This window comes from Bactrocera latifrons, unplaced genomic scaffold (genome assembly GCF_001853355.1).
Source record: "Bactrocera latifrons isolate USDA-ARS-PBARC rearing strain unplaced genomic scaffold, ASM185335v1 scaffold_2, whole genome shotgun sequence".
NCBI classification, from domain to species: Eukaryota; Metazoa; Arthropoda; class Insecta; order Diptera; family Tephritidae; genus Bactrocera; species Bactrocera latifrons.
In genome coordinates, this window is record NW_017535518.1 from 2,379,462 (window position 1) to 2,403,186 (window position 23,725).

The following is a 23,725-nucleotide window of genomic DNA, read 5'->3' on the forward strand; positions in this document are numbered from 1 at the left end:
AAAATTCTCAAAGTTTTTGAAGAGTTATGCTTGAATAATAATGAATTTTTTATGAACAACGGCGCGGGTTAAAATTTCGTGACAAAAATATTTTATTTATTTCTTTCACTTCACCCAAATTTGTATATTTTCTATATTTTCTGTTCGAAGAAACCCACGAATCTCCACCAGCAACGCCTCCGTTTCCACCACAAGCACTTGCAATTGTTAGCTTTGAAAGTTTTTAAATAAATTTTTTTTTTCACATCACAGAAATATTTTTTCATTACATTAAAACGGCAGCATCCGCTACAATCTAAGCTCGCCACAAAAACAACAAAAAGTAGAAGTAACAAAAGCCATGATATCAACAAAAATGTTGATGCCTTGAAATACATAATAACAGGTCACACATAAGCACATATGTACATGCATACATATGTATATGTATGTATGTATATAACATAAGAGCATAACATTTTCTATGAATGCTGAGTACAAAAGCATTGCCTTACAAGTTAGCAGTGCAAACGCCAAATTCAACCAACATTCCAACACCGAATACAACACAAAATTCGGCAATGAAAAAGACAGACATTTGAGAAAAAAAATTTTCTGGTAAACAACAGGGCGGGTTGTCTTCAAGTGCTGCATATAAAATATGTGATTGATGGAGCACTTTTGAATATAACTTACATATGTACATAACGCTGCTGACATGCTCATACAATACCGTCTACCAAAAATCCAAAAGTCAGTTTCGAAAAAATGAAATTGAAGGTTCTCAAGACACTGGCACATTGCGGTAATATTGCAGAAATATGACTCACTTGGGTCTTTTGTGATTGAATGTTTATGGAGTTTATGGGAACATGTACGTATATTTGAGTGTATATGTGTGAAAAAGGTGGCGTGAGCACATACATACATACACACATAAATGTTAGAAATTAATGTTAAAATTTTAGCACGAATTTGGGTTTGGAGGCACTTTAAAATACATACGAGTCATTAGAACATATGGGTAATATTTTCTTTGCAGCTTTTAACTATTATTATTTTGCTTCTTTGTATTTATAAACTGATTCTAGTTAATTTGGGCGCGCTGAATTCAAGAAGCAAATTGAGTGTTTTCCTGTGTTATTCGCAGTTAAAGAACAATAGAGCTAGTTAAGTTGACTATGAAACACAAAAATTATAATTAACTTGCCATAAAAGTTCCTATAATATTATAGCAACCATCAAATCATATTATTTATAGCTCAGTATACCTTATTAAATACGATCACATTAAAAAATCAATAGTGTTTTTGCTACAATTTTTTATAGCATGCCACAATTGTAGCAGTTAGTCTAATTTGCTGCAAAACAATACAATTTAGATAGTTTAGTTGAGTGAAACACAAAAATCGTAATTTACTTGCTTTAAAAGTTCCTATAATTTTATAGTAAAAAAATCACATTATTTATGGCTCAATATACCTTATTAAACACGATTACTTTAAGAACGCTATATTTTGTTTGCTATAATTTTTTATAGCATGCTTCACAATTGGAAATACTTTGAAAAAATTCGCTTGGTTCGGTTTTTTTTAATAGTTTTTAGTATGTAGTAACCACTTGAATTATAAAACTTATATAAAGAGAAAATGTTTAACTATTTCACTGCTTACTAGTATTTTAGAATAAATCATTTATTGAAATTACGTTAATATAATTATATTTACATTTTATTGTAATACATTTTTATAGCAAGTAAGCAAATAAGTATTTTGTAAACTTTGCTATTAAGGGTGCTTTATTTTACGCCACATTATAAAAAATTTACAAAGGTAATCGTAAAGTAATCCAGCAGTACATACAAATTGAAGTTTTATTTAACGAGACATGAATAAAATATTTACTTCGGCGAGCTCAGACAGATACACTTAAAATTGCAAAAAAACGGAATAACGTTTATGACTGTTTTTGTCCCTATAAAGAGTATACATGATACTTATCATTTCAGTCAAACATACTATAAATTAAAACAAAGCCATAAATTTTTTAAAACAAAGCTTTCAGATGTTTAAATATGACTTGAAGCTGTGAAGTCTGACTTAGTGAGTGTTTGAATAAATTAAAATAGTTGCTTCTCTGTTTTTTACAACCCGCGATGCAATAATTTGTCAGAATAACCTTAAATATTTTATAGCAAACAAAACCCATTATAAAAAATATTTCAGCTTTCTATGTATAAATGTAATAATAAACTTAATTTTTATGTTTGCTATAATTTTATAGCAAGTTAAAAAGTTTAATAATCATGAAAATTTTTGGTATTTAAATATATTTGAAGACATTCTATGACTTCTTAGAATCAAATACATACATTTTTAAGTTTTTATGGCAAGTAAAAAATTCAATAATTTTGATAACACGTGGTATTTAAACTTTTTTGAAATCAGAATAACCAAATTTTTGGCATCAAATAACTTTTCGAGTTCGCTATAATTTTATAGCAAGTCAGAAATTCAATAATTCCGTAAATTCTTGATACTTAAATATTTGAAGGCAGAATTATAGACTTTTTGGAATTAAATAAATGTTTAAGTTTTTATAGCATTATTTTTTTGTCTTTTAGTATGCTAAACTTAAGATTAAAAAACTTAATATTTTTAATATTTGCTGATTATAAAAATTAATTTTTTAGTAAAATTTTCCAAAAAAAAAATTATTTAACATTCGTAAAACTGCAACTGTAAAAATGCATCGTTGAAGAAGACTGTGCGTAATTTTCTTAAAATAAATCAGTTCATTAAAAAAATATTTACTCAGCACAAATGTTTCCATTACAACTGCATATGTTAACAGATCACATGTATGCATTTAGAAATAGCACCAAAGAGCAGATAAAGAAGAAATGCTCAAATACCATATGCAACTCAACTCAGCTGGAAAGGCAACAGCGCGCCATGACGACAATATATTGACTATTACAATGACGAAAATAACTAAACAAACAGAAGACATCCGCACCGAGCAACGCGTTGCAACAATCAATAGTTCAGCATATTTATTTTAAACTTTAGAATTCTAGAAAATGCACTGCTTGGCTGATTATGGTGAGACGGGAAGAGGAAAAGTTTACAGAAACCAAATTAAATCTGAAATAGTGCATGTAAAAATACGCGAAAGAAATACAGATGACAAAAGAAATTCAAACGTTGCTTTGTGTGGCGCACATGTCTCGTAGGTATTAGCTACAACAACAATAACAAATAAAACTGGTGTCTGATTCATTTATTTTCGTGTCCACCGCATTGACCTTACTTGCAAGAGTATTTTGCTCCTCGACCCCACCGATTGGCTTCTTAATGTCAAAGTACTAAACTGTCGCTGAAACACACACACACATAATACATAAGACCCTTCTTAGTTGATGTGTCTGCATTGTAGTCAATACTTACTGTCAAGCTGAATGCATAAACTGTTATATGCGTTTGTAAGTCCATAAAATTTACACACAAAAACCCCTTACCTAACTTACCTTCTATGCAGATACATTTGCTAGCAATCGCGTAAATACCAAACTATAGCTGTAAATTGTTTCGAAAAATTCGACTTTCGCTTCCTATGTGTAATAGTAGTTCAACCCCTGCTGTGAACTTCGACTCTTTATTGAATTGTTGCATGACGAGCTTAGCATGTCTCAAGTAATAAAATGGGATGAGAAGTAATAAAAAAAAAAATTTATTTTCGCGTGAGCAAAATTCGATATTTGTTACTTGATATTTATTTTATGGCTCGCAATGTCGCGTTTCTGTAAAATTCTTTAGTTAAAGTTAGTTGATTAAATTTGGAAAATACTTAAAGAGTTATTAAAAAGGTAGTATACGAAAATCGAACGAGATAAGGGTCCATAGGGAAGCCAAATTCATAAAATGATGTCACTCAATTTTCATGATATCTTATATCCTACGGCTTTGGGAATGAGCAAAGGGCTACTTTGAGATTCTTCCATTTATATCGACGTGCTTGGTGACAGAGCGAGTTCAGGCCTCCTTAAGGAATGCCTAATTTCGTTCAATGAAGCATCAAGTTTCTTTGTGATAAGAATAGTTTATGTAATCGTACCAGGTCAAAGTAGAATCGCAGGCAACTGTAAAGCTATGAGGTGGAAAAAAAGGGTACCCTAGCACCGCTATGAGCAGAATGGAAATGGTCGGTGTTCTCGACTCCACGTGTGTGGTCAACACTGGAATGTCATTGGCTTATGTGGTGTCGGAAGATCCTTTGAACCCAAGATCGATTGCAAGAAAGTCAGGGCAAGAAGCAAGTCTAGCAACTTCTTTGTTGTGGAGGTTCTATCGTTGTTCATTCTGTAGGATTGAGAATTTTAGCGGACGCCAGCTGCAAAAGCTTTGTGGAGGAAAATATGAAGTAGAAACACCTCATTACTTCACGCAAACGCTCACACTTTCCAATATACCAATGAACTAGTGGGAATATAAATCAAACGCCTGAGTAGATTGTTACTACCCACAAGGCGCTTTGCTGATACATATTAATAACAGGAATTCTATATTTTGTGTCTTCACAAAGTCCGAGTGCAATTTCTGGTTCAGCCAATAAACCTAACCAAACTTAACTTGACCGGGTTGAGCTTTCCGTCGACTACATTGCTCTTGTTGTAGCGGCAGAATTCTGTAATCCTAACAGTGCTTGGTCGAATAAAAATCTGTATTCATTCCGGTTACTTCTGGATCTCGTCTCAGAACATGCGCGAACCAGTCGCATTTTCTTTACAGAATTTCAATTAAAACGTTCCAAGGTAGAGAGTCTATTTTCTCTCCACTGCGATACGGTACTTCTCATCGTACCAGCTGTTTTTTGTTTTTGTCTTTTCCAAAAACCGATGGTATCGTTCATAGCTGTACATACGTAAGGAACAATAGTTCCCGAGTAGAAAATCCTTCGGCTGTCTGTTGTGATTGTAGCTTCTCGACGTCGAATCTTCTTTTTGTTCATCTACCGTGGTGAGTGCCTGAACTTCGCGATGGGGTCTCTTTCTCACCCCGAATCCAACATCGAACTTGCGCTCCTATATATGGTCACTGTAGTAAATACCGCAAGGACTCAGTCTTATCGGTACTTCTTGGACGGCGAAGATGTCGCCTTCAAAGGGATGTTCTTTTGGCTGCCCAGAGCATACTTGGTCTAAGTCGTGAGCTGCTTGAGCCTTATGTAAAATAACCGTTTCTGTACAGTCCCAACTGGATTACGCTGAGAGAACTTTCCTCACTTGCGTCAACTTCTGCACCTGGCTTCATGATGTAAATAAGTCACTAAAAAAAAAATATTGCCTACATTTAGGCAAATTTTTAGCCGAGTTCTGAACCTAATAAAGTTTTATTGAATTCTATAATACATTTCCAGCAATTCAATTATTGAATTTTAGTTCTAAAAACTTTTTTGATGCAACACAGTTGTATTTTCGAGAGATAAGTTCATAGTTATCATAAAAATTAATACGAATCTTCATTCAGTTCATTCTTAGATAACGCAGTAGTATGTATTTTTTTAAAGTGGAAATATCAATAATTTAAACACTGAAATAAATTGTTATTTAGCGCAACCATTTTTGTAAATAAGCACCCTGTGGAGTAATTCCTACCATGAGATTATGGCATACGACAAGCTGTTAATATATAATCGCATAATTATACTTCTAGTGAATTCATATATACTACCCACATAATCTCTGGAAATTCCAAAAAAGAGTAATTTATAATCATTACTCATAAATAAGAATGAAGATTACGACTGTGGGCGTAAATGTGGTTATGAAAAATTTCCATTTTCTGCGCAGATTTAAGTTAAGACTAAAAAAAAAAGAATTAAAATTTTTTTCATCTCGTCTTTTTATACTTGTTGAAGCGTATTGGGTGTGCGACTTTGCTGAAATATGTGTCTTACGCCTGATTGCAGGCAACAATTTTAATTAATTATTTCTCATTCTATGCCAAGAACCAAAATTCTCTAGCTTTGGTCTCGTTTCAGTGCCAAATAAGCAAGGCAATATTGATTTTGACACTTGCGGTGTGAAATGATCTCACACCTTTAGATATATTAGCAGATACGTAGCTGAAAACAGTTGGCCATAACCATTAAATTTTATTGCAACATTAAATATTAATGTGTAGACAAATCTAAGCACCTATGACTGCCTCTATATGTATTGCTCATGACGCACCCTTGTTTTAGCGCGACTTACTTTATAACTATGTATGGCAAAGTATATTTTGTACAAGCTTAGAGCCCTGCCTTTTGTTATGAAATGCTTGTCTTTTTTGCTATTTTAGTTCAATGCCTTTCATTTTACTTGCCGCCACAATTGGCGCCGCCTTTTGTAAAATCCATTTTTTTTCTGATTTTTGTAAGCCATTAACGCAAGCGCCTCCCTCTATTCGTGTATTTGTTGGAAACTAGCATTTAATACACTTGAGACTCTGCTCGGTACACCTACACTTGACTACTCTACCACTCGACGTAAGGCGGCTGTATGCATTGTCAGTTGGGCGCCTAATTGAATTTTCCACTTGCTTTATGCCTCACTTAACTGAGAATTTTCATGCAAAGTTGCAATTTTTCTTGTCACTTTCTTTTGTTGTTTGTTTTTGCTTTTCCTTTCATTGTTTTCCATAATTTGTTGTCTTGCTGTTCATTTGTATGATTAGTGTTGTTTTCTCACAAACAATCGACGACTTTTCGTGTCACCCTTTCTTTTGTTTTTCAAAATCGTCGCCAGAAATATGAAGACTAAAAATACTGATTTACAGTGAGTAAAGCCATCTTTTTGTGAAGTTCAATGGCTCGTAGTAGAATCTTTAATGAAGAACAATATCTCACTCTTTTAATGTGTAGCGGTGAGGGCATCTTTTCTGCTTTTGTATTCTGTAGACTGTTCTCAAGAGTGTTTCTGGATTTAAATATTTTTTGCTTCAGTATAAAATCGTATATCGTTTAGTACTAACATATTGGAAAACTTTACAAGACTGAAAAATCTCTCCAGTCTCCCTGCAAATAAAAATAATTCGAGACTTTTTGGCTCTCCAGGTCGATATCAAAAGTCTCAAGTTTGAATAGGACTGCGCAACTTTCGATGACTGGATTATATTAAGAAATAAAATGCCACGGACTATATACCCCATTTTCCAGTGACCTTGAACAATTCTTCAGATTGAAATCGCATCTCAACGGTTGTACGAGAAAAATTTTCATGATTCAAGTATTTCAACAAGGTTGTGGGCGTTACGAAAATTTCTTGCTGAGAATGACAATATCAGTATCGAGCAGGTATCAAACTTAGATTAAGTTAGGTTTTTCTAAAACTCGTAGATATGGAACACTAAATCTTTATAGATCGACGAAGCGCTTTGAGCTCACCGAGATATTTAAACCTTAGTTTGGCAAAAGTAGGGCAGTTGAGATAAAAATGTCTGAAGTTTCCACCTCGGCTTCTTCGATATAGCTTTGTCATTTTGCGTCCATCTAGATATGTAGCCTCCCCGCATGTGAGCCAATTGGACAGTTTCCAGTTAGAACGTCTTCCATGGCGTCTAGATGAACCTTTATAAGAGCATGTAGTTTAGAGAACCTCTTGCGGTCCATTTTAAGCCAGAAAGATCGCACAGCCGTACAAGGTTTGTTGTTGACTTATGATTGATAAGTTCATGACAGCTGCGTGAATCCAAAGCTAAACCACAAAAGGCCAGTGGAGTATCGACTCGTTGTCAATCTTATGAAATTTGGGTAAGGATTCACTCTCTAGCTTTTCAGTTTCAGCGATTTCGCTTTGAGCCAATACCCTAGCAAGTCGGATAAGAAAGTAACTTGATGCTGTGGATAAAGAGATCGAGCACTCCCTGATAAGTCTTCAGCGCGCGAGCGAGCTCTACCTACCAGTTTCAATCTTCCAATGGAATCCATTAGCCTAAAGCACCTTCCACAAGTTATTTGTTTTGTTTTTATACCTTGTATATTATTTACATATGTTCGAAATACCATCTTCTTTAAAGCGTAATTCCAACTAGTTTACAATCTAGAGAATTTTAGGCATTTTTAAACACTTTTAATTTACTTAGCCAAACAGGCCTGCCTTGTTGGCCACTTTAACGCCCCTCAGTTACAGTAATTTTATTTCGCAACGCTTTTTCACTTTTTTTTTTGTGTTTTTTAAATAGAAAATAAAATGTCAAGGCAGAGTGCACGCGCACTTCAACGCCTACTTACCGCCGTCGCACACCCAAACAAATTGCCAACACACGCTGGTGGCCATAAGAGGCTGGTCTGCAAGTGCATGCAGTGTATGCAGCCTACACTCGCGTGTATATTCTGCTTGCTAATGAGCGACAGGCGCCATGACTAAATACACTTTTCATGTTTTTTGTTTTTCACTTTCAATTGCAAAAACAATAACAACAAGTAGCTATTTGTTAAGTGACTACCTCGTCAGTAGGTTAGGACTGCGTTGAAATGTGGTTCACTTTGGTCGTCGTCACATCCTTTACACCTTACGCGAACCCTGTCAAACACTGTCTGTCATTCACGCTGTTGGCCTCTTGTATGCCACACTATTCACAGCTCGTCCACCCGTCAGCCACGGCGTCTGTAGCGGCCGCCGCAGCAACCATCTGTCTGGTTATCTCAGTTAGTTGAGTACAGCACATAGCACTCATTACCCACCTACACTTTATTCCGCATATTAGGTTATGTTACATAGTCTTTTTACCAGCAGCCGGTTGGTGAAGCTATAAAATGTATACAAGGCACTTACTGTGTGTAGAGGCAACTAAAGTTGGTTTTAAATATTTCTGTTTCTTTTTGAATTCTTGAATTAGTTCGAAGTTCACGATCCGGTGATCCCGTTGATATGTACATAATAGAAATTACGGTCTGCAGTAGCTTTCGTTAGAAGATTATAAAAGTCTCTGGATGATAAAAGTCCAACTTTCTCTTGAAGTTAACCTTACATCTTGCAGTTAATCTCTCGCAAAGTCTTCAGAATATGTATTACATATGTTTAGGAATCTCCATTGAGTTAGACCATCGGCGAATGGCAATAACTTTATTGACCTTATTTGAGGATCTTTCACATATGATACTTTAGAACTATCAGAGATAACTAGTAGAAATATTACATGTTTGAAATCCATCAATCGTTCTATCGCAAAAATATAGTTTGATGAAATAGAAGATATGACCACTAATAACGGAAGGTCCCAGAAGTTCTCAGACTGTATAAATTGCAGAATTGTTTCACGGAGTGTCTCTCTATCCACAGGAAACATAATATGCTGGTAGTCAAAGCGCATAGAGATGGTGCAAAAGACTTTCTTCTTCTACTATGGGATCGAAGTGCCACGAAGATTATCGATAACTTGTAAAGCTTCGTTTGAATTATGAGACTATAGCTATTTTCTACAGCTCAAGGTCTATTAACTGTGTTTGTCTGTCCCTTCGGCATAAATTCCTGTTTACAGGAAAGTGTCTTAGATCTGACATTCCTTTTTTTTCTGTATTTGTCATTATTATTATTGTTTTTTTTTCCTTCATAATGCAGTTGTTTTGTATATTTTCTCTTAGCCCATGTGAGACCATATTTTCTATACCACAAATATACAGTTGTGTGCAAACAAATATAAATGGTTATGTTGTTTTCTTAAGTAAATTGTTTTCATTGTCTTTTGTTTTGCTGTCGACATGACATACGTTGCATGTAGTGAAGACATATGCTTATGTATATAGATATATATATTTATATCCATATTTATGTGTGTTTTTCTGCGCATTCATAAAATTTAATGCAGCAGCCCACGTTAAAAAAGAACAGTGCAACACAGCGGAGAATGTCTCCGTCGGGGCGTTAGATGATTTATGCTTCATTTAGTCACCGACGTGCCGCCCGTACGTAGTGGCAACTTGACGGTTGTTATCTCTTGGTCACATTTGAGCAATGTTGCTATTGGCAATAATCAGCTGACTCGTTTCTATGGAAATATCCACGTTAGCGGAAGATAGAAGCGGACGACAGAAGCGCCTGTGAGTGTTCATTTACAATGCACACTATGCATTTACAAAGACACATATGTCGTATCAGCTGGTTCGGTTCACGGTTTTGCGTCGGTCACTAAATGAAGCAAAAATTAATATATTACACGCCTTTGCAAAAGCATACAGTACATTAAGGAAGTACGTTACTATTACTGAAGAATTACTTAAGTATTTGTTAAACTAAACCTGGTCTCGCCATCAACCCAAGTAAAACCGAGATTGTTTTATACTTAAATTTTCTAGTGAATAAAACAATCTCGGTTTTACTTCCGGGTGGCACCGCTGCCGCGAATAGGAGACGTTTGCCTGCAACCGACGGATGCAGTGAAATATGGAAGCCAAATATGAAAGACAGAGCAAAAACGGCTGTAGAGAAGCGATTGACAAGAGTTGGGCAAGAAATAGGACCCTAGAACCGGCATCGGTAGGATGGGAGCGGATCGGTGCTCCGATATTCTCTTGTGTTTTACTACTAGATAGCTGGGCTTCGCGGAAGCTTGGCCAGCGCTGGGTTACTATCGGTTTGCGCTGTCGCAAAATCCTTTCGGATTAAAATTGATCTCAGAAGATCTGGGGATCTCTTTGCATTCAGTAAGGCTAGCTTCTCCCTAGTTGTGGGACTTTTAACAAGCCACTGCCCTATTGGCATCCATGCTGTAAAGTTGAGAGTCTTACCACACAAAGTTTGCAGAAAATAAGGTGGAAACAGCTCAACACTTCCTTACCGACTATCTTGCGTTTGGGAGGTCAAGTCTTAAACTCTAGGGAGCGCATACCTTCAGACATCCCACCGAACTGGCGTAAATTGAAGTTAAACGCTTTTGCAAATTTGTATTGGCTACTAAGCATTTAGCTTATCTATAAGTCCGAACACAGAACTTCTTATTTTCTTTGGCTTCATAATGGGCTACATGAAGACTACAGTCTCCAACCACAAACTCGACTATTTTGTGATTGGCAACATGAAAAAACGGTAACTTCAGCTATACCGAAGCTGTAATACCCTTCACATGTTCATTTTTTCATAACATAATATTAATAATATATTTAAACTGTCGTGTACCTATGAATACCATTACTTTTAATCTATACTGTGTATAATGTGATCATGTTTTTTTTTGTTTTAACTTACCCAGAGTACCGCGCCTGTCTGCCATTTGACTGGCCTTTTCTGCTGTTCTGCTCTAATAATGTCACCAAGTATACACAAGTTTAATTATTTATGAGCACTGTGTGTGCTTTTAAGAACATTTCCACTGTGGGATTATCTGTATATTTTAGTAATATTTATAAGCAGTAATATATCTACTATTAAAAAAAAAGTAAAATATGCTTAACCCATAAATACTTGCACGGAGACCAACTTAGGGTCAGTACTAGAAATATTACATGAGTTCGTTGCCATGTTGAACTTATTTCGAGACAGTATCTGAGGAACACCAGATCCATGTTTAGAACACAATATAGTTTAGAATATTATAGTTACAATCACATGGCATTACTCCTAAAGGTAGGCATCATTTTTTTAATTTTGCATACAATTAGGCGAAATGCGGGATGCCAAAGCTTTGCTTGGCAGTGTGAGGCAAAATTTGTAACAAATATTGCCATTTAGATCTAAAAATTATTACTTTTGAAATTTAGTTCTATTAAACAATAAAGTACCCAAAAAACTAATTATCAAAATTATTTAAAACAAAAAAACCTACACTTTTTTTCATGTATGCCTATATGCCTATAGTAATAAGACATTATTAACTATTCGCTTTCATTTGCCATTGTTTCAACAAAAATCTAAAACCAGCAGCCACAACAACAACAAGGTTAGTCTTTGTGGTCGCTCAATTGTCTTTATTTGATTATTTGTTGGCGCTGTGTTGTTTTTCACTTTTCCTTGGCATTTGTGTGCCATATTTTATAAGAGGCAGGCAAGGTGTCATACACATTTCTATTTACTCTTCGCTGACATTGTCAGTATGTGTGTGTTTGTGGCGTGTGTAGTCGATTTATTTTTTGTGTGGGTGTTGATATTGCCGCATTTTGTAAACAATGAACGCCTTCTTTTATTTATTTGCCTAGCTTTTGGTTTTCTTTTGTGATTTGGAATTGATAACTTTTGCACACGAGATGTGATAATTTAGTTTTGCGTATTTATACCGTGAAAAGCGTATAGTTCGCCACGTTTGTGACATTCACAAGGAAAGTCAGAGACCCCTCAAGTTCTGAGATATCCGATATTGGTTCACTATGACATTTAGCTGCCATTCAAATTGATTGAAATCAAATTAAATATCTTTTTATAATTTTCTGTGCTAAAAATGATCTTGTGAAGGACTTTTCCTTTTTTAAATTAAATACACAGAAGCTTCAAATCGAATGTAGAATGTTTATTAACATTCGAAAGAACATTCTTTGGCATTTATTTTTTGAAGATAATCTCCGTTCATCCATCAGTTGAGTCAAATTTTCAATGACTCGTTCAAGCATTTGGACTAGTAACTGACGAACGAAAAGGGTGATGTTTTGGTACAAGGCCAGAATAGATGGGTCCTAATAGACTTCAGATTTGTACATATATCACAGGAGAAATCTAACGACGTGATAACACACGATCTTGGCGGTTAATCGATATATATACACCTGTTAACACCAGTTTTCGATGACCCGATGCACCATTATTCGTTAAAATCATGATCTTGGGATCATGTATACATGATCTAGAGATTGTACACGTCGGAAGTCCGGGAAAGACAATCGAGCATTTTCTTGTTATAACGTTTGCTATTGTTGATTACGTCATTTCCTGCCTCATTTCGAAAGAAATAAGATGCCGCCATACCACAATTCGCAAACGATTAATTTTTAGGTATGCAATGGCGTTTTCTGAACCTCACGAGGATTTGACTCACCTCAATAGCGACAATTTTTTTGTTGACAAAGGCAGAAATGGGCCTCATCTGAAAAGATTAGTGACTTTTGCAGTAATCACCGGAGAACGTGAACGTAACCGCTACGTATTTCTTGAGCCTGCTCAGTGCCCAGTACAGAGTGCGGCAAGGAGACGGGATTTGTTTGTGGGGGATGTTGATCATATCTCTAAATTTTGCTATGTTGTAACCTCCCACTCTCTCCTCCTCCTCCTCCACCCCGTTATGATGTGGGACCCCACCGCAATGCATGCTTCTGGCCCCATCATCCTAAAAGCCGCCGCAGAGAGGGCAAGCTCGTCCGTCAGCTCATTGTCGGCTACCCCTTTATGCCTCGGCACGCAGATCATACACCTCCTCCTCCACTAAATAAAAAAAAAAAAGCCAAAGGCCAGTAGTGTACTGAAAATGGAGAAATGAGCATTTAATAATTAAGATTTTAATTTATTTTGCCGTTTCATTTCCTCTCACTCCACTATGTACTCAGCTAAAAACACGTGCTGTGGTTCAAAGTTCGTTATAATAAAAAAGAAAAAAACAACATATGCATGTTATCACATTTTGACAGTTCATTTCATTATTTTAAATTTTGGACTTGCATTCAATAAACTTTTTATCAGAAAACAGCTGCTTTAACTTTAAAGTGCTCGCCAAGTGACAAACAACTATCGGTAAACGCTATCAGCATTAACTGCAAATAAATATGGCGCGCTTATCAGTTGCTTTCAGGTAAAAATTCTATAGAAATACTTTAGAACTGCACTGTATACTTAGTGATTCAGAGTTAATGGAAAAATATTGACGCTTGCGGAAAACTTAAATGGAATTGCCGTGACAAAATTAAAAGTAACGATGACACTGATTTTGATTACTTTGTATGGAGCGAAACGGTTTGTAGACTTGATAAGGTTTCGAGAATTTGAAGTTTACAAGGTCTCGCATTTGTATAAAAGCTGTTTTGTCAATGTGTGGTAAGCAGTCATTCGTCAGTTCTAGTTAAAAATAAGGTTCTTTACCGAAGAAATTAGTCTGGGTTAAGTTAACTAGAACTTAACTGACAGATAGTTGCTAACCAGACATTGAGAAAGTGGCCCTCATGATATAATATATTAAGGCGCTAAATAAGAATTGTTCAAAAAAAATGATAAATAACAGGGTTCCGAAAACTTATGGGAACGCAGTTAGTCATTGAATGAAAGGTATTTTCATGATTTGTTTGCAGGAAGTGGTGGATCTTGTTCTTCTCATCAGCTAGACCTATGATAACTCCTGTGAGTATCATGAAATCAACTAAATATCTTGGATCTTCCATGTTTTCGTAATTGTAACCAATGGAACTGATAGTCAAACTCTCTAAAAGAGATATTAGTATTGGGTCTATAACTATATTATTGTGATTTGCCAAGAAATGGTGTAACTTGGTTACTTTTCCATTGTTCCAACATTTCGAGCATGCGTTGGAAGCCTACAGTCCTTATGAAGTTTTTTTTTTCATTTTCCTTTTCCCCTCAAATATGTCTAACTTTGTGCCTGAAAAAGTGTTTTGCGGAATGTTCATCGTCATTGCTTCAATATAAAGAAAATCTCAGCCAAAAACCATCATAATTTGTTGGAAGTTTGTGATGAATATGCTTAAGCTGAGCGAACGTGCCAAACATGGTTCACCTAGGAAGACTAAGCGATAGGCCTGGCCTCGCCCCTTCTGACTCCGACACTGGTCTTAAGCTTCTCTGCTGCCATTCTATTCTTGATCGCTATTGTGGTGCACTCTTTCATTTTCGCCCATACCAGCTTTGATTGTAGCATGTGACTTATAATGTTGTTGGGTGTCAATCTTTGATTTGTTATTCGTTCCATGGTAGTTCTCTCCACTACAAATTTCGAGCAGGAGAAAAAGATATGCTCTACTTTTTCATCGGCTCTGATGAAGAATGAACATTTTGTGTTCACATCGTGGTCAAATCTGTGAAGGTACTTGCTGAAACAGTCCAGAATTGCGCCAGATAAAAGTCTGTTTCGCCGCGTTCTGTTTTAATCCAGGCGGGAACCTATATGTCTATTGTCCTTTTTCTGCCACATCGCATTGTCTTTGAAACCTTTCGAGGCTCACCTTTCGCTTTTTTTTCGCTCGCCAGCCGTTAGACGCCTATTCATACCTTTAAAGTAGTGATAGACTCTACTTAGCTCTAAGGTCATTAAATCTGGTGACATACATATGTATGACCAGATATGATACTAGCCATTTCATGTGAGACTGTTCTAAACGCACAGGCCACTCTAATGGCGCATAACTTGGACCCTGTCTTTATGCTATGAAATTTTTTTTTTCCCAGTGCTGTACCCCATATAGGGTGACTTTGCTAGTAGGTCCCTCCTCAGTGAGATTTGCTTTCTTCCATCGATGTTTACCATGAAGTGACCGCCTCTATTTTTTCTCTGCTCGTGATAAGCACCGCTTCCGTCGTTTCTTCGGCCAGCTGCATCTTAGTTTCCATGAATTTGGTATAGTTTCACAGAACAACCTCAAGACTGATATCGAAAATAAATAATAAACAAAATAATGGGGTGTGACAAATTACGCACCACAAAATTTACTGCTTATGCGAATGAGTTTTCTGATTTGTCATCAAAGTTTGTCATAACGAGCGTTTCGCTTGAAGGTGCTGCTTATGGAGGATTTTTTCTGGAACTTCACAGATATTAGTCATTTGACCTAAATTACACGAAATAATGTAAATGTATGTATGTATGTATTTAACTCTACATATGTAAATAACCTCGATGCTGAGGCCGAATATTTGGATAACCAACACAAAGGCGGCTGGTTGTTACCGCAACCACCTTTTCCAACGTAATCTTGTCGGCGCTTACAAATTTTGGCAAGAATGCTGGCTTCAACTACTTCGCCTTTCATGAAGAGATTTTTCGCAAATTTAACAAGATTTATGAACAAGACATACCGGGCCGGTTTACTCACTCATACCATATGTATATATTATATATAAATTCATAGTATATACATATGTACACCAAGCGATACTTTTCACATTATGTTGCTAAAATTAAACGAAAACACGCTAAACAAAAAATGTATAAAATAAATATGTAAATAATAAAGCGGAAGCTGGAGTAGGAGCGAAAACAAAAATGTCAGCAAATGTCATTTACCTTTAACAGTATTGTTTGAGATGCCATTGCGTACAAACTCTTAGCCAAGATTCTTATCTACACAATATTTTCGGTTTTGTTTTCTTTTAATGCTTTTATTTTTATTTTTATTGCTTTGTTCTTGCCTTTGCTCTTTATTTTATTTTACTTAATGTACTTCGGCCCTTTATCATCATTTTTGCTTGTTTATTGACATTGCATGCGCCTCCTTCATTCACTTTAGACGTTCTTTAATTTTGCCACAAATATGCTGACGTTAAGAAAAGTAATACTTAAATAGCCACACGAGTGTTCTCAATTTTGTACATTTGTATTATTTATAGCGAAGTTTTTAGACGAATCTACACACATCGAAACTTATATTTATATGTTTATACATATGCATACATATACATACATATACATATGTTTGTGTGTATGAACCAAATGCGTCTAAACTATTCAAGTCGTTAATGATTCATACGTAAAATTTACGTGGCTTGATTAAAAAATCTGGTGACGCTGTAAAATGTCAAATGATGACGTGACTTGTTTGTAGCACAAACGTCATTTTTAATTTTAAATTGAATTTCCTTTGTTTTGTGTATTTAACTATCTAGATAATAGTAACTATAGTTTTATTATTCATGGTTCGTCATAGATAAGAGAAATTATAAATGATAAAATCTAACAAATGAAATGAAGAAGAAAATACAGTAGCAAAATAATTTTTTCCTTGAAGAAACTTTGCTTTGAGAAAAATTAAGATATAAGCCAAAAATGTATTTAGTTATATTATTGAAAAAAAGTTCTACAAGGTGCGTTCCAAAGTTAACAAGACTTAAAAAAACAGAACAAATGTTTTTTTCGGTAAAATCAATATATTTTATTCAAAATAGTCTGCTTCTGCTTCAATACAGCTTTTTGTACGGTCCAAAAGCAATTCGAACGAGTGTTTTAGCTCGTTGACCGGTATGGCAGCCAGTATGCCGGTGCAAGCTTTTTGAATGGCCTCTACGTACAGCATAACGGTTTCCTTTCATGGGCAATGCATTTTTCCGAAAAGGAAGCACCACGGGGAGTGGTTTATGGCTAAAATGTAATTTTTGGTCAAATAATCGTTCACAAGCATCCTTCGAATGTTGGATTCTGAGCAATTTTTGGTCGTCAGTCAATTTGCGCGGAACAAACCGTGCACACACCTTTCGTAAGCCCAAATAATCGGTCAGAATGCGATAAATCGATGTTTTGGGGATGTTCAATTCCATTTCCATGAACTTCAATGATGATTTCGGCTGATTTTTGATGAATTCGTACAGTTGCGATGAAATTCCCACATGTTGATCGTCATTTATGTAAATACGACCACTTTGAAATCGTTGAAACCACTCATGCATGCCATAAACTTTTTCATCAATTAAAACGTTTCGGTAAAACTTTTACTCAATCAATTTTAAAACAAAATTTAATGCAGGCCTTTGTTCGAAGCTCATTTTCGCACCGATAACACAAACATGCTGACACTTAAAACGCAATAACTTCACTTCCAATCAATGAAATGCCATGAAATTCTTGCTGGACAATCGATAAAGATAGCAGATTCTAACGAACCAGTCAACATATAGATGGCGCCATCAGGGGCGCTAGATTCCTGTTTACTTTGGAACGAACCTTGTTTATACGTACATATGTAGGTTACCTTTTATATTTCGGGATTCGAGAACAAAAAACAAATTTTAATAATCGAAAACCGCTTTATTGGGTTTCAAAATAGTATCCATTAATGCCAATGCACTTTTGCATGTGTTTGAACCAATTGTCGAAGCACTTTTCCCATTCTGATTGAGGTACATATCCCCAACGGCCCTTTCAGGTGTCGAAAAACGTTGACATTGAAAAAGGAGTTATTCCGTTCTAAGTCAGAACTATACAGTGGATAATTCATCAAATCGATGCTTTAAGTGCTTAAAAATGCAGTTGTTTCAGTCGACGGGTGATATTCGCATTGTCGTGGTGAAGAGTGATCCGTCTTCGGCGGTTGGTTTTCCTGATTTCTTATTATATTGAAAGTCAATTGGCAAACAAATGATATTATACCACTCAGAACTTACTGTTCTGCGTTGTTTCTGTGGTATGGTTGCGACATGCCCAGTTTTTCTAAAAACACAGGCAACCATACGGTTCATCTGGAAGAAATTGTGTAGAAACTAACGTCAACAGTCAGAAGATCTTGTACTATCAGTATTCCCACAGCATCACTAGTTTCAGTACAACAATTGATTTTGAGTGACCTACACAAGATTCGTCTTAGAGGGATCTGCGACCTCGATTCTATTCACCATACCATCAATAAACACTGGTCTTTGACGGACCTTCGTCGTCAAAAATTAAACTTAAATTAAGTTCATCTATGCAACCTTCATGAGTTAATCCACTTCGAAAGTTGTAAAAAATAATCGCGCTAAAATGTTCGCGATTTAATTCCATTTTTTAGTCGGGAAGAATATTTTGAGCTACTGTAAAAACAAATGACGTTGTTGTTGGTGCTAATGCTGGTTCCAAGATAAACAAAATTTGAAATCGCCGAGCACGATCTTAACATCCAAGCGTTCGTAGAATCGCTGTTTGGCATCGTCGTCCACGCCCACGATTATTTTATAGGGCTTACGACGTTTCCTTTCGTGTGTACAAACGTCATTGCAAACTAAATATATACCCTGTTTAGGGTATAAACATATGTACTATATATTCAAAATTGATTTCAACATTAGGAAAATCATTAGTTCGACTCTTATTATATCTCATTAAGCATTCTGTATATCTTTCTAACTGATTTTCATCTCTATAAAGCTTCGAATCATTAATAATGTCGTAATCGATTATACTTGATACATTTAACCAGATTGCTCAAATTGACTGAGCGTGGCAGCATTTTCTGTCGCATAATATAATTAGAAATTAATAATAACAGAAATATCTATGCAAAATACTCAACAACAGCTTTTCAAAATAACGTTGACACGTGGAATTAACCGCTGTCAAACATTACAATGTCAACAACTGTTCACACTAAATCGCTCGTCCCACACAGCCTGCCGATTTCCGTAATCTGTGATAAGGTGGCACGAAAGGGTGTTATAACGTTTGATACATATGTTGGTGTATGTGTGTGAAACAGTACGACTTGTATTCATTGAAAATATATACACTAATTGAAAAAAGCGAATTCATTTAAAACTATAAATATGTATGTATAAATAAATATTTACAAAGAATTTCACAATTACATGTTAAATGAAATATGTATATAAAGTAGAGACCAACGTTCAACCTTGATTAGACGCGCCAGTTGATGAGGCAATAAATGGGGAGAATTGAAATTGTACCCAGACGCAAATGGTTTTTTGACGTTTATACGGTTTAGATAAAATTTACTGTTCAAACCCCTTATAATTTTCAGTTTTAGTTAAATTTATGTAGTTCCAATAAATAGTTTTGCGCTCAACAGCCTATTTTCTTAAAACCAAAAGTATGCGAATAAATATGTGCTAGTTATATTTATAGATTTTTTTTCACTTCAGTTGCTGATGGAACTGCGTGGGTTCCAAAATGAAATGAATTTCATTTCAAAATATATTTCAGTTTTGTTACTTGCTTAAATTTGTTTTGATTTTGATGTGTGATTTCAGCGCATCACTTATCACAGATTCGATTTTATAGTCACGCAGATTTGGATATTGAAAAATTCCCTTTAATTCAATTTTATTTTTAGAATCTGCTAAGGAAAATTTTACATACATACATCAGTGTGATTGCCAGCGTGAATATATAATATATTTTTTTGTTATGTACATACATACATATATAAATATTTATTTGTATTTGATTATTATATGTATGTACCATATATGAAATACAGTTGAACTTCCTTAACTCGAACTCTTGAATTGGCAATATAAGTCAAATTCCATACAAATTTCCTTCTATAAAAAAATTAATTTAAAATATTTCAGTAAAATTAATATAAATTGCCGTCATCAATGTCAAATATGCATTTGCGCAGCTCTCTTACCAATACACAACAATTTTAAACACACTCTCTTCTTTCACTCCCACACTTTCTCTGCAAACTAATCATATACTCTTCGAACAGCTGATTAGCTGCCTTCGCATACGAAACACGCAACTAAAACAAAATGAAACAAAAATAAAAATAACAAAATTTTAAACCAAAACAAAAAACAACAGCTGAATGGGCATAAAGCAAAACCAACGAAAACAGAAGCTGATGAAAGCCAGAACGTCAAAACAGTGTTGCCATCACCACAACATAGTGGCCATTTCTTAGCATGGTCAGCAGTGTTTCTACTCACACGCTTGTGACAGACGTGGCGAAGTAACTCAATGAAAACAAGACATGCCATCACACTCGCGCTCATCGTTTGCGCCATTTGGCTTATCGATTTTCGCTGTGTTCTTGCGTGTTCGTACGATAGTGTGCATTGAAATTTTTCAGCATTGTCGGTAACCAGTTCTGTGAAAAAATTTTAACCGATGTAAAAGCGAATTTTATTGTTATTGGCGTTTCAAGTGAACTAAATATTGTGCAAAAATAAAGATTAAAATTGTGTGTATTCTGGAAATAGTGTGTAAGGTGTATTACTCAGCAACTTGCTGTGCTGTAAGCAATGTAAATACACAAAGTGGAAGTCGTCTTTCACAATTTACTAATCGTGTGTGAGTCCCAGTCTTGGTGTGGAAAAAATAACAAAGAACGCAGCAGCCAAGTTTTAAACTGGGAACGCAAAAGTGTATTCGTTTAAATTAACTAATTTCGTAATGGATGACGCGTCGCAAAGTTCCGCAACTACGCCGATGGCCGCTCGGGAGAACATTCCGCTAATAAATCGACCCAGACGACGTTGGTATTTATTCAGGTGAATCTCAATTTTCAATTAATTTAGTGTGTTCAATTATACATACATAAGTCGTTTGCAAACTTTATTTGCACAGTTATTTGACATGGTATGCCATATGTGGAATTGATTAACGCAGACAAGATATTCGCTTATATAAAGTGGTGACAAAGTTTTTAACTACACTTGCTAATGTGTGTTTGTGTGTCGTTATGCTGGAGCAGTTGAGTGGTGCTCCAATAATGTTTATGCCTGCAGCTTTCGCTAGACCCACATTCGCGCTGAAGCCAGTGAAAAGTAGTTTTTTTTTTTTTGTATGTTGTTTTTGCTTGAGAGGAGCTCACCAATTTTGGAGAAAGCTGTTGGGTTGTTATTGCCCGCATTTTAATTATTTTTTCATCTATGAATTCGCTGTTGTATAGACAAAAGTGTTGTGTTTATATGAATTTTTCAATTGTGACAATTTAAAAAAAATTGATTAAAATGTTGTGATAAGCAGCAGCACAATAGTAATGGTGGTCATAATAACAAACTTCGCGTATTTAATTGTAAAAATTTCTGACTTTTAACCTAATAAGTTTTAATTTAATAAATAACATTAAGAAAATATGTGCGATTGTGTATGTATTTTGAGTGACCTTGGCCGTATATAGAGATGTACTACATATTATACATCCATAATTTCATTGTCTTAACTTTTTGGAAAAATAGTGTTCATATAACCTACTTTTTTACCAAATAAAAATCCAATTCTTATTGCGTATTGTTTACACAACTGGTTGTTGTACCTAATACATTGTGCAGTTATCTAGAAAAATATTTATATACATTAACATATGTATTGAATAGTTCTATAATCAGCATTTGCTGGACAACTTATTTCCAGTTTTAACTCGTGTGTACGATTTCAATATAAATTGTAGTTTTTCTTTAAAGTAGTTGCAGATCTTATAACACTTACTGTTCAAGTCTCATTCACTTGTTTCTTATAATTTTAGAATCAAAATAATCGCGACAAATTGTTATTTTCTTAGTTACAATCATGACATCATTCAAATATGTCTGGGTATAGTTATACATGTACAAAAGTACATACATACATATATCTCAAAAACTGTATTTCTATAATGGCTTTTCTCTCCAGCTCCCCATTGTGCAATTATTCGCAATGAATTGTTATGTCTTGTTCTGTTATTCGCTCCCCACTCTCATATTTATTATTGCTAATGTTCAGCTGGTTTTTATTACTACAAATTCAGTGGGTAATACTATTCGTTGAGAGTTTTTAAAGTGTTCATATGTAAATTTGCACATATATATGTATATGTATGTGTATAAAATGCAATAAAAGTGCAACGCAAAGAATGCATATATTGAAAATATACGACTAACTACTTTTTTCCTTTCAATGACTACACAATCTGTACCACAGTTCAACGCCACTGTATATTTATGTATGTATATGCAGCCTATTTTTCATATAAATTGCCTTTATTGTTACTATATTAGTACTATCAAAGCCTTTTTGCAACTGTCGGTATAATTCTGTAACTTTTTTCTGTTTGCAAGCTGACGTCTTTCTAGTAGCGATATTTCCAATTTGCATTGCGGCACAATTACAATTACGAGTTAAATGAGTATTATGAGTGTAATTGAATTATTTGTGACTCCATTTTAACGGAATCTTTTTTTTTTGGATTTATTTGATTCTGTTTAAAATTTTAACTTTAAAAACCGCTTCATGTTTCATATAAAATTTTTTTTAGATAAACCTACATATTTACATATTTTTGTTTGTTTTATTAATTACTACTTTTCATAAGCGCTACGTGCACTTCCATTACCTTTAAAAGGGCGCAGGTTGTTTTGCTTTTGAAGGTTTTTTAATGTAGCATTGAGGACCCACTCAAACTCTGCTATGCGCTGCAAGTTCTCTCTCCTTATAATATTCATTGCTCAGAATTTTGTTATTGTTTGTATTTATTTATTTTTATTTTTTGTGTTCGCATTCAAGTTATGAATAATAATTAGCTTTTGGTTATAATTATTCCACTTGTATTTGATTTTTGTTGCTTTTCGCGATACAACGCCGTGCCTGGTTAATTAAACGATTGCCCATAATAAGCCCATATGTGTCGCTCAGAAAATCAATACGTTTGCTTGGCTTTAGTATAACTTTAAAGTCATGCATTATTATTTGTATTATTATTTTTCATAATTTACGAATTGTGCTGACCGCAGTTTTGTTTCTAGCCAAACAGTCAGTAAGTTATTGGTGTGGCTTGAACGATGACGAATTTGTGAAAGTAAAGTGCAAAAATGTCGGAAGTTGTCGAAAATAAAGAAACGGGCAAGGAATTGGTGAAGTTGAAGCTAAGCGCAAAGTTTTTCCTAGTTTTATATTTGTAGGTTTAAGAAAATATTGTTTGAGTTGTAGATTTTTCAAGACTTTGATTAGTGTGTCAAGTGAATTTTGAAATACTTTGTTGGAAACTTTGTCCCAAAATGGTCGGTTGTAGAAAGTCGGGGTTGTGTTTAGTATCGCGCCGGTTAATTTTGGCTCACCGTACCTAAATGAGAGAACCAAAWGGAAAATTTTAAACASGCATRTRTGCTTAAATTATCGAACTTTGTTTTAAATAATATTTTATAAAAATCGGT

The 23,725-nt window shown here is 34.9% G+C and overlaps 1 protein-coding gene across 2 annotated transcripts in view; it reads left to right on the top strand.

The window, feature by feature from the left end:
• LOC108967895 (probable phospholipid-transporting ATPase IIB) overlaps positions 1-23,725 on the top strand; it is a 37,981-nt gene that overhangs the window by 7,392 nt on the left and 6,864 nt on the right. The window contains exon 1 of one of the 2 annotated variants that reach the window (XM_018931559.1): positions 20,606-21,085. The exons of the other annotated variant lie outside the window; for it this stretch is intronic. Within the exon in view, the coding sequence (XP_018787104.1) occupies positions 20,988-21,085 (98 nt within the window). The 5' untranslated portion in view covers positions 20,606-20,987. Of the gene's footprint in view, positions 1-20,605; positions 21,086-23,725 lie in introns of those variants that run through there. 2 annotated transcript variants of the gene reach the window in all.